The 12,078-nt window shown below is 36.5% G+C and overlaps 1 protein-coding gene across 3 annotated transcripts in view; it reads left to right on the top strand.

Annotated features, from left to right (window-relative positions):
- The window catches only part of LOC127853231 (TBC1 domain family member 9-like), a 39,019-nt gene that overhangs the window by 15,699 nt on the left and 11,242 nt on the right, over positions 1-12,078 (top strand). For all 3 annotated transcript variants that reach the window (XM_052387540.1, XM_052387539.1, XM_052387541.1), the window contains exons 11-19: positions 1,236-1,355; positions 3,383-3,512; positions 3,775-3,898; positions 4,421-4,529; positions 4,993-5,087; positions 8,995-9,089; positions 10,194-10,340; positions 10,999-11,110; positions 11,811-11,871. In XM_052387540.1, the coding sequence (XP_052243500.1) occupies positions 1,236-1,355; positions 3,383-3,512; positions 3,775-3,898; positions 4,421-4,529; positions 4,993-5,087; positions 8,995-9,089; positions 10,194-10,340; positions 10,999-11,110; positions 11,811-11,871 (993 nt within the window). The remainder of the gene's footprint in view (positions 1-1,235; positions 1,356-3,382; positions 3,513-3,774; positions 3,899-4,420; positions 4,530-4,992; positions 5,088-8,994; positions 9,090-10,193; positions 10,341-10,998; positions 11,111-11,810; positions 11,872-12,078) is intronic.

Here is a 12,078-nt window from a genome sequence, read left to right as displayed (position 1 = left end):
ACAGATAATCTTCAAATGAACATACATGTAATGAATTTAAGGAGCGCCCTACCGGGAAAAAGATTGTCCAAAATGGCAAAGATACAAAAATAATCATTTGTTTGCATAAAACAGCGTAACAAGTGAAAATAAATGTTTTCTTTACTTTTCTATGATCATTCATGATTTAAAATCAATATTCCACCGAATCCAACAAATATCCTCTATGAATCTGATAATATACTTATACACTTCTCTGATTAATTGGCTTTTTCGATGGTCCCTTGCCTGATTTACTTCCGGGGAACTTGCTTTAAAAGCACTGATGTTAAACCCCCCCCTGAAAAGTTGTTTAGCCGAGTTGGGATAAGGAAACATATAGATTTGATAATTGTTCAGGTTCGAGGCCTAGTTACCATGATAATACCTCTGCATTGTTCAGGTTCGAGGCCTAGTTACCATGATAATACCTCTGCGTTGTTCAGGTTTGACGCCTAGTTACCATGAAAATACCTCTGCGTTGTTCAGGTTCGAGGCCTAGTAACCATGATAATACCTCTACGTTGTTCAGGTTCTAGGCCTAGTAACCATGATAATACCTCTGCGTTGTTCAGGTTTGAGGCCTAGTTACCATGATAATACCTCTGCATTGTTCAGGTTCTAGGCCTAGTTACCATGATAATACCTCTGCATTGTTCAGGTTTGAGGCCTAGTTACCATGATAATTGTTCAGGTTCTAGGCCTAGTTACCATGGTAATTGTTCAGGTTCAAGCCCTAGTACCATGGTAATTGTTCAGGTTCGAGGCCTAGCTACCATGATAATTGTTCAGGTTCGAGGCCTAGTTACCATGATAATTGTTCATGTTCGAGGCCTAGTTACCATGATAATTGTTCAGGTTCTAGGCCTAGTTACCATGATAATGCCTCTGCATTGTTGAGGTTCGAGGCCTAGTTACCATGATAATACCTCTGCATTGTTCAGGTTCTAGGCCTAGTTACCATAATAATACCTCTGCATTGTTCAGGTTCGAAGCCTAGTTACCATGATAATTGTTCAGGTTCAAGGCCTAGTTACCATGGTAATTGTTCAGGTTCAAGCCCTAGTACCATGGTAATTGTTCAGGTTCGAGGCCTAGCTACCATGATAATTGTTCAGGTTCGAGGCCTAGTTACCATTATAATTGTTCAGGTTCGAGACCTAGTTACCATGATAATTGTTCAGGTTCGAGGCCTAGTTACCATGATTATTGTTCAGGTTCGAGGCCTAGTTACCATGATAATACCTCTACGGGATGTGAACACTGTGGAGAAATCAGAACCGTTCCCACCTGGACCTGTACAGTCTACAGCCATTGTGGTCACAACAAAAAGCAAGGTAAGACATGTTTAATTTTAACATGTATAGTTTTTTACAAATCTTAAAATATAGGGGTATCGAAAGGAGTTTGATCTGTAAAAGTCAGTCGGTATAGTGTATCAGATGCAAAAACTCTCATTTGGTGTTTTTATGCCCCTGAAGGAGGGCATATATTGATCGCACTGTCTGTCCGTCCGTCCGTCTGTCTGTCCGTCATACTTTGCGTTTAGGTTTCGAAAAATGCTCATAAAATTAACTTCTACATGTAAGTCGCTTCAGATGTAACCTTCATATTTAGTATGCATGTGTATATGGACATGGCCTTTCCATACTCACACAAGTTTTGACCCCGTTGACCTTGACCTTAAACTTAGGGTCCGCGTTTAGGTTTCAAAATCTGCGTTAAGATTTCGAATTATGCTCATAACTTCTATGTCCCTTTAGATGTAACCTTCATTATTTGGTATGCATGTGTATATGGGCAAGGCCTTTCCATACGCACAACAGTCTTTGCCCATTTGACCTTGAACTTAGGGTCTGCGTTTAGGTTTCAAAATCTGCGTTTGTTTCAAAAATGCGTTTCCAGGGGTATATGTCTTCCGATGGGGGGCTATATAGGAGTCACTTTGTCGGTCTGTCTGTCGGTCTGTCTGTCCCGAAAGCTTGTCCGGGCCATAACTATGTTGTTCATCGTGAGATTTTAAAATAATTGGCACATTTGTTCACCATCATTGGACGGTGTGTCTCGCGAAAGAATTACGTCGATATCTCAAAGGTCAAGGTCACACTTTGAGTTCAAAGGTCAAAAATGGCCATAAATGAGCTTGTCTGGGCCATCACTATGTTGTTCATTGTGAGATTTTAAAATCATTTGGCACATTTGTTCACCATCATTGGACGGTGTGTCGCGCGAAGGAATTACATCGATATCTCCAAGGTCAAGGTCACACTTTGTGTTCAAAGGTAAAAAAAGACCATAAATGAGCTTGTCCGGGCAATAACTATGTCGTTCATTGTGAGATTTTAAAATCATTTGGCACATTTGGGCACCATCATTGGACGGTTTGTCGCGCGAAAGAATTACGTTGATATCTCTAAGGTCAAGGTGACACTTTGAGTTCAAAGGTCATAAAAGGCCATAAATGAGCTTGTCTGGGCCATCACTATGTCGTTCATTGTGAGATTTTAAAATCATTTGGCATATTTGTTCACCATCATTGGACGGTGTGTCGCGCGAAAGAATTAAGTTGATATCTCCAAGGTCAAGGTCACACTTTGAGTTCAAAGGTCAAAAAAGGCCATAAATGAGCTTCTCTGGGCCATAACTATGTTGTTCATTGCGAGATTTTAAAATCATTAAATCACCATTATTGGACGGTGTGTCGCACGAAAGAATTATGTCAATATCTCCAAGGTCAAGGTCACACTTTGAGTTCAAAGGTCAAAAATGGCCATAAATGATAATGGCATAATATTTCCTAAAAATCGCCATTACTTAGCTTCTCTTGTTTTGTGAAGACAGCATGCAAAATAGTCTGTGTCAATGCGGCACGTGGAGGTATACGTCACGTCTGTGACAAAGCTCTAGTCTAGTTCGAGCTTGTTTTTAATCATCATCATATGTTAGTATTGCAGATGACTTATGTTCCAGTGATAAGGACTTGAAAAGACAAAATATTTTTTATAATGAAAAAAAAAAGTTAAGTCAGAAGTTTTTTTGGGATGTTATTGGAATGGTTTAAATAATTAATTTTGAAGTTTCTGACTTATAATCAGCTGTATTATGAAGTGTCTACAAAAATATGTTGCTTTCAGTGACAAAGTAGATATGCCATCTTGGAAGTGATCAAGACATACAAGGTTTTATTGGCACTCAGAGAGATCTCTAAACATCTAATAACATACAATGCACTAGATATGATCAGAAATTGGACATATTAAGAATGTCTCAATAAGACTTAACCTTTTCAATTCAATCAAGCTAAAAGAAATATGTTTAAATTATTATGAACTGACAATGTTATAAGAAGACCATTTACCTTCAGATGAATGTGATGTTCTCACAGCTGGGTCAGCGTGACCTGATCGTGGAGAAGATCTCGGACTGTCTCTCACGGCAACCCGGCCACACCCCTCCAGGCAGGCTGGTCTCCATGGTTTCTGTGACAGAAACTGGTAAGGAACACCTTGGTTTTGAAAAATGGAATAATAACTGTAAAATTGTTCCTTCTTAATATTTAGTTATCAAATAGTTTTATGCATATAGCTTGGTGTGTTTTTTTCATAACATAGTGTAATATTTTCTGCAACCTTATGTATTAATATTAATGTTATGTTGTCAAATAAAATCCATGGCTATTATGAATCAGACTTTGTTATTAAAACATGGACAATTATATTTTGAAACATTAGAATTAATGTTTGAGCTGTTATTTAGGTGAGGAAGTTCAGTTCCAGCCAGCTCTGGTCAGTCTATTTTGTCGACGGGGGTCGGATGAACTTACAGCGAAAGAAACCATCAAGGAACATTTATGGGATGTGTACTTCACAGAATATGGCAGGTATAACATGATAGTTTGTCCATTAATGTTTTGTTTAACAATAACTCAATATTTTACTGCAAAGATGACCATTTTGTGTAGAGTTGCCTTTAAAGACAAGTAAAAAAACAATGTGTAAAAGGTTGAAACCAGATTGGTTTTTGTATTAAGGGTCCAGTTCCTTGTGTTTTTCTTAGTCATGGCATGATCTTGCATGATTGCTCTGGAGAGGTCCTTAACATCCATAAGAAATAGCTTGACTATAACCCATTTATGCCTTGCGTCTAGAAATAAAGGCCTTAGCAAACAGCGACCCAGATGAGACGCCGCATGATGCGGCGTCTCATCAGGGTCTGCGCTGTTTGCTTAAAGGAATTTATATAAGAAATAATATAAAAATAGAAATAAATATACGAGACATTCCTATTTTTTTTAATAAATTGATCCAATTTAGAAGGATAGGAGAGTCCACTAGGCATAAATCGGTTAACATCCTGAAGAAATAGCTTGACTTTAAGTGTAACTATAAGTCCTGTGTGTCAGAGGCATGGTGATGTACCGCACGCACAAGACCAATGAGCTCATGCTGAAGGGTCTGCCAGAGAAGTACAGGGGGGAAATGTGGATGCTTTTCTCAGGAGCTCTCAATGAGGCAAGTCTCTAGTAAGAGCCAACACTCAGGCATATCCTATGATTATAATTTTGTGTTTAAATAAGGGATCATCCAATCAAGGTACTGGAACTTGTTATATATTTGACAAAATAATAACCTTAGACAAATTAGAAAAATCTTTCTGAAAAAATTAAGTTAATAGTTTTTTGCAACATGTATATTTCTTTCAGTTGTTTTGTTTTCTTTCAATGTTTTATAATAATACTTACATAAATGATATCTTCCATAACAACATTAATTTTGTTCTGTTGTACGATGTGTTCTCTGTATTTTAATCCTAAAACTGTAACTCAACCTCATTCAGCCAATTTAAGTCATTGGTGCTTTTATTTCTTTGTTATCAATGCTACTTGGGATATTGTGATTATCTAAAATGGTACTATTGTGATCAATGTACATAGTGTTTCTTTAAAACCCTTTGTGTCTTGTGATGTTATTGCAGCTGAACACCAATCCTGGTTACTATGCAAACCTGGTTGCCCAAAGCTCTGGAAAATACACAATGGCAACCGAGGAGATTGAAAGGGATTTACACAGGTAAAGCAATCGAGGAGATTGAAAGGGATTTACACAGGTAAAGCAACCGAGGAGATTGAAAGGGATTTACACAGGTAAAGCAACTGAGGAGATTGAATGGGATTTACACAGGTAAAGCAACCGAGGAGATTGAAAGGGATTTACACAGGTAAATCAACCGAGGAGATTGAAAGGGATTTACACAGGTAAAGCAACCGAGGAAATTGAAAGGGATTTACACAGGTAAAGCAACCGAGGAGATTGAAAGGGATTGACACAGGTAAAGCAACCGAAGAGATTGAAAGGGATTTACACAGGTAAAGCAACCGAGGAGATTGATAGGGATTTACACAGGTAAAGCAACCGAAGAGATTGAAAGGGATTGACACAGGTAAAGCAACCGAAGAGATTGAAAGGGATTTACACAGGTAAAGCAACCGAGGAGATTGATAGGGATTTACACAGGTAAAGCAACCCAGGTGCATTTCAGATATCAACACAAAATATGTATATATCGCCAGGCAAATATTTTCAGATATCACAAGTCTAAATTTCAGATACCATCAGTCAACATTTTTGATATCATCAGTCAATATTTAGGATATCATTGTCAATATCTCAAATATCACAAATCAATATTTCATATATCATCACTCAATATAATAGATATCATCAGTCAGTATTTCACATATTGTCAGTCAATAATTCAGATATCACTAGTCAACATTTGAAATATCTTCACTTAATATTTCAGATATCATCAGTCAATATTTAACATTTTATCAGTCAATATTTAAGATATCATCAGTCAATATTTCAGATATCACCAGGCAATATTTCAGAGATCAACAGTTAATATTTCAGATATGACCAGTCAATATTTTTTATATCAAAATTCAATGTTTCAGAAATCATCAGTAAATAATTCAGATATCACCAATCAATATTCCAGATATCATCTGAATATATTTGAGATATCATCAGTAAATATTTCAGATATCATCAGTCAATACTTCAGATATCATCAGTAAATACTGCAGATATCACTAATCAGTTTTTCGGAAATCACCAGTCAATTTTTCAGATATCAATGAATTTGTCAGCTATCAACATTCATTTTTTCAGATATCATCAGTAAATACAAAAAAAATCATCAGTAAATACTTCATATATCAATAATCAATATTTCAGATATCATCAATAAATACTTCAGATATCATTAGTTAATATTTCATATATCATCAGGAAATACTTCAATATCACCAATCAATATTTCAGATATCACTATTCAATATTTCACATATCATCAATCAATACTTCAGAGATCACCAGTCAATAGCCCAGATATCACCAGTGAATATTTCAGAAATCAACAGTCAAATTGGCAGATACAACCAGTCAATATTTCAGATAACAACAGTCAGTTATTTAGATATCAACAGTTAATATTTCAGATATCAACAGTCAATTTTTCAGATATCACCAGTTAATATTCTAGATATCACCAGTCAATTTTTCAGATATTAACATTTCATATTTCACATATAATCAGTCAGCATTTCAGATTTCACCAGTCAATATTTCATATATCACCAGTCAATATTTCAGATATCACTAATCAATATTTCAGATATCACTAGTCAATATTTCAGATATCACCAGTCAATATTGCAGATATCACCAGTCAATATTTCAGATATCACCAGTCAATATTTCAAATATCACCATTTTCAATATTTCACATAATATCAATCAATATTTCAGATATCACCAGTCAATTTGTCAGATATCACCAGTCAATATTTCAGATATCACCCTTTAAGATTTGTTTATTGTGATGATGCTCTGTGTATTCATGTTAGCATTATTGCTTAAGTATTTATTTGAGGATTAGCTGTATATCCTTTAGTTGCACATAAACTACCTGTTCTGTTCTGTGATATGAAGTGTATTTCTCCATTTTTTATTGTTGAATTATTTTCCGGTTTTATAATTTGGATAAAGCAGGGCTTTCCTTAGACCTCAAATCTCAAGAGTCAAGGACTCTTGGGACCATATTTTCAAGAGTCAAAATCAAACTTTTAAGAGTCCTAATAATAACGCAGAAGAGTCAATGATTTTTTGCAATTTAAGCAAATTACTGAGATATAATATATAAAAAGCAACAAATTAAAAGATATGTTAACATTTATTTCTTACATTGTAATGTCACTAAAACACTATGCATTTAAACACAATATCTCAATGATTAATACATACAAAACATGTTTTCTAATACAACATTTACTTCATGTATACAGCAGAGTAATATGTCATATGTTCTAAACAACGTCTCAAAGAGTAATATGTCATATCATGTCTTACACAACATCTCAGAGAGCAATATGTCTTATGTCCTACAAAACATCTCAAAGATAACATACAAAATATGTATTCTAATACAACATTTACTTCATGCATACAGCAAAACAATATGTCATATGTCCTACAAACTAACAATCATTTGAGCAAATAAATAAATCATTCATGCATTTAAAGAGTGATCTCAAATGGTGCCCTAGTAAAAAAAGGTAATAAAACAACACTATGACTACACACACACACAACTAGCATAAAACCAGCAAACTATCACTTTCTTCTCTTGCACATGTCCTGAAACCTGTGCAGCACATTCTGGGATGGAATAACAGATTCTGGGATCCAATAAATTTGTTTGACCGTTTCGCTTGGCTATTAAATTAAGAATGAAATACAAAATATTTATAAAAAAACAACATTTCCGCTGGCTATCACAAAAAACATACGGGTGGCACCTTAACGCAATAGCCTATATAAATCGGTAAACTATATAAGGAAATTATTTCTACTCACCGATAAAGGTGCCTCCGTATTTAATCCCATTAAAAATTCCGACACCCTTTAATTATTTCATGTGCCATCTTCACTGAAGACGTGCGACAAACACGCCGTTTTCTATGCCTTCTCAAACGGTCAATTATTACGCCTACATGTATTTTGTAATCAATTAGCACATGCGAAAATTGTCACTTAGCCACAAGGTGAGTTATATCGGTTCTATAGTTATTTTAAGCAACTTTGATGCAAAGCGTGTAATTTGACATTGTAGACAGTACATATGACAGCATAACTTTCGCGCGCCTTTGAATTGAGCAAACATGAAGTAAAACAGTGATGGGTGCATTCAGCTTTGGAAATACATTCTGACATACTCTGGAAATATCGCAAAATATGCTTTACAGTGTGCTGTGGATATGGATGTTATTATTTTATATTGAACATTATTAAAACTTATGCGGATTTGGGGGGTTATAGTTCTTCTTAAATACACTGAACTTTTACGAGTACATACGTACAGCTCAGAGGGTCAATACCTGGGAGTTGGATTATTACAACTAGATGGGTTTAATACACGTCTTTTCCTCAAACAGCTGATAACAAACGCTATGATAAATAATGGTAAGTTAATACACGCGTCATCGAACCAGCAGTGTTTTAATTGGTCAATACTAGATTTCTCAATTAAACAAACTCCGCCTACTGGGTGGACTTGTGCTTCGATGATTGGAAACGGGCGTTAACGATTAGCGTCTACTAAATGAAATACTGCGCCCTGAGCCAATTATCGCTTAGTCTTAACAACTTTCGATCTCGTTGACGCAAGTCGGTATATTCCCCCGGGTCAAATGTGACGCATGACATAATTTTCTCATGAGTCAAAAAGGGGTCTTCTGTAATTTTCAAGCGTCAAAACCCGGGAGCTCGGGTCAAAGGAAAGCCCTGATAAAGATAAGCATATTTCTAAGTTTAACATTCTATTTTATTTATTGGTTAGTCTATATTAAATTAACAAAGAAATGTGTGCTCAATTTGTATGACTTTGATGCATCAATTTTTTAAATGTATACAGGTCTCTTCCGGAGCATCCTGCCTTTCAGTCTGACCTTGGAATAGGGGCCCTACGAAGGGTTCTCACCGCTTATGCTTGGAGGAATCCCACTATAGGTTAGTGCTTGGAGAAATCCCACTATAGATTAGTGCTTTGAGGAATCCTTCTATAGGTTAGTGCTTGGAGGAATCCCACTATAGGTTAGTGCTTTGAGGAATCCCACTTAAGGTCAGTGTTTTGAGGAAACCCACTATAGGTTAGTGCTTGAAGGAATCTCACTATAGATTAGTGCTTCGAGGAATCCCACTATAGATTAGTGCTTTGAGGAATCTCACTATAGGTTAGTCCTTGGAGGAATCCCACTATAGATTAGTGCTTGGAGGAATCCCACTGTAGATAAGTGCTTGGAGGAATCCAACTAAAGGTTAGTGCTTGGAGGAATCCCACTATAGGTTAGTGCTTGGAGGAATCCCTATATAGTTTAGTTCTTGGGGGAATCCCACTATAAGTTAGTGCTTGGAGGAATCCAACTTATGGTTAGCGCTTGGAGGAATCCCACTATAGGTTAGTGACAAGGTTAGCGCTTGGAGGAATCCCACTATAGTTTAGTTCTTGGAGGAATCCCAATATAGGTAAGTGCTTAGAGGAATCCCACTATAGGTAAGTGCTTGGAGAAATCCAACTTATGGTTAGTGCTTGGAGGAATCCCACTATAGGTAAGTGCTTGGAGGAATCCCACTATAAGTTAGTGCTTGGAGGTATCCAACTTATGGTTAGCGCTTGGAGGAATCCCACTTAAGGTTAGTGACAAGGAAAGTGCTTGGAGGAATCCCACTATAGGTAAGTGCTTGGAGGAATCCCACTATAAGTTAGTGCTTGGAGGAATCCCACTATAGGTTAGTGACAAGTTAGTTTAATGCATCCATGCAATAATTTTTTCAGCTGATAAACATCTGCAAACAAGATTGGGGACATTTGACATTTTTAGAGAGACACCTTTATATTTTCTTTCTATGATATAGTCATGCTTAGATATATACATTAGCCTATTTGGCACCTGAAATCCACATTTCATTATTAGATATTTATAGTGTAAATGCTGTGCCAAAACTATAACCTCTTTAACAAAGTGACTGTAAGGGTAAAAGGTTGGACCGGTTAGTCACCTTTTGTTCTATTGAAATCAAGTTGGGAACCAAGCAATTTGTTTTTCACCACAGGTTACTGTCAGGCTATGAACATAGTGACCAGTGTGCTGCTGCTGTATACCAGTGAGGAGGAGGCGTTCTGGTTGTTGGTCGCGCTCTGTGAGAGGATGCTGCCAGACTACTACAACACCCGGGTTGTAGGGGCACTCATAGACCAGGGTGAGTGGAAACCAAACTGGACATCAGGACTCTATGCAGTCTTGAACCTTATATTATGCTTAAAGAAATTGTTTTCAATCTATAAATCGAGGACATGCATACACAAAAATCCCTGTAGTGTTGTTGATATGGTGTCCCACATTACAATCTAATAGGAATTGGCTTACTCCTAATTAAGATAAATAAGTTTAAACTAAAAAATAATTAATCTTGGTCTTTTGCAATATGTGGGAGGTCTTATTATTTAATATTGCAAATTCAAACTGAAACTGGATTGAATTACTTGTCAGACTAATTGATCAACATTAATTTTCATTATATATTGAAACTATGCTCAATAACTCATTCAATACCATTTTCAAACTGTTCCCACATAACATGTATATGAGCCTCGCTCTGTGAAAAGGGGATGTAATGCATGTGAGTAAAGTGTCGTCCCTAATCAGCCTGTGAAGTCTGCACAGGCTAATCAGGAACTTTCCGCTTTTATGATATTTCCTTTTTAAAGATAGTCTATTCTTAGCACAAATCCATTGTAGGAGGAAAATCTCGTCCTGATTAGCCTTTGGGTACTGCACAGGCTACTCTGGGATTTTAATCACATGCATTAAGCCCCCTTTTGTCAGAGCAAGGCTCACAGGTTGCTATTCCTCTGCAGGGGTGTTTGAGGAACTGATCAAGGAGTACCTGCCAGACCTGCATGTGAAGCTCGAGACCCTCGGACTGCTCAGCATGATCAGCCTCGCCTGGTTCCTCACCATCTTCCTGAGGTATGCAGCCACAACCAGGGGCATGGTTTATAGAGCTTCATTTGTGTGGCTTTAGTTATCATCCACCCCCTTTAGTATGCCAACTCTAGTGGCACAGTTCATAAATCTTTATGTGTGAAGCTTAAGTGTTGCCCTCTTTCTACGGCTCAAGGGGCATGTTTTACAAACCTTCAGTCATCAGCTTTAGTCATCAGCATCTTCCTTAGGCACTCTGGCACTAGAGCATGTTGATAAAACATCGTAATTATTTCGGCTATTTCGATATCATGTCCCTAAAAGCAATTTTCTTAAATTTGCTTCAGTGAAACAATGTGAACACTCTTAGAGTCACTATTTTTCACCAATCATCATGAAACTTGCAAAGAACATTTTCTCTCTCTATATCTAAGCCAAGTTCAAAGATGGTTCTTAGCAATTTAAAAAACATGTTATAATAAATACACATGATGACTGTTCAGCCAACACTTAATTATGTTTTCAGTGGAATTAAGCCGGGACATCCATGTATGCTCGACACATTTCATGTTTGATTAATTGTATTCATGTATTCAGATGAAATTGACTGCAGCTTCATGTGTCAAATAACAAAGATGTTTTTAAAAAACCTCATACAAATTTAATTGTAAACCGCTTTTCATTCAGCTCAAAGTCCTTTGTTGTTGACAGTTATACATGTATATTTCTGAATTTCTGCTTGCAGTGTGATGCCCTTTAACTGTGCAGTAAACATTCTTGATTGCTTCTTCTATGATGGGGCAAAGGTACATTAATTCAGAGTTTATTTCTTACTTTATAGCTAACAATGATCTAAATATGTTTTTAACAATATGAACGTGTAAGGGCCTACTGGGAACTTATCATTCTTGTAGGTCCAAGGTCAAATTCACAAGTCAAGGTAATAAGTCGAAGAGTAATTCAATCAACCCTAACATATTGTTTGATGCAAAATATTGTCTTCAATGGATGAA

Source organism: Dreissena polymorpha, chromosome 12 (genome assembly GCF_020536995.1).
Source record: "Dreissena polymorpha isolate Duluth1 chromosome 12, UMN_Dpol_1.0, whole genome shotgun sequence".
Classification (NCBI taxonomy): domain Eukaryota; kingdom Metazoa; phylum Mollusca; class Bivalvia; order Myida; family Dreissenidae; genus Dreissena; species Dreissena polymorpha.
The sequence above is the reverse complement of the archived record's forward strand: the minus strand, read 5'-3'. Positions and strand labels throughout refer to the sequence as shown.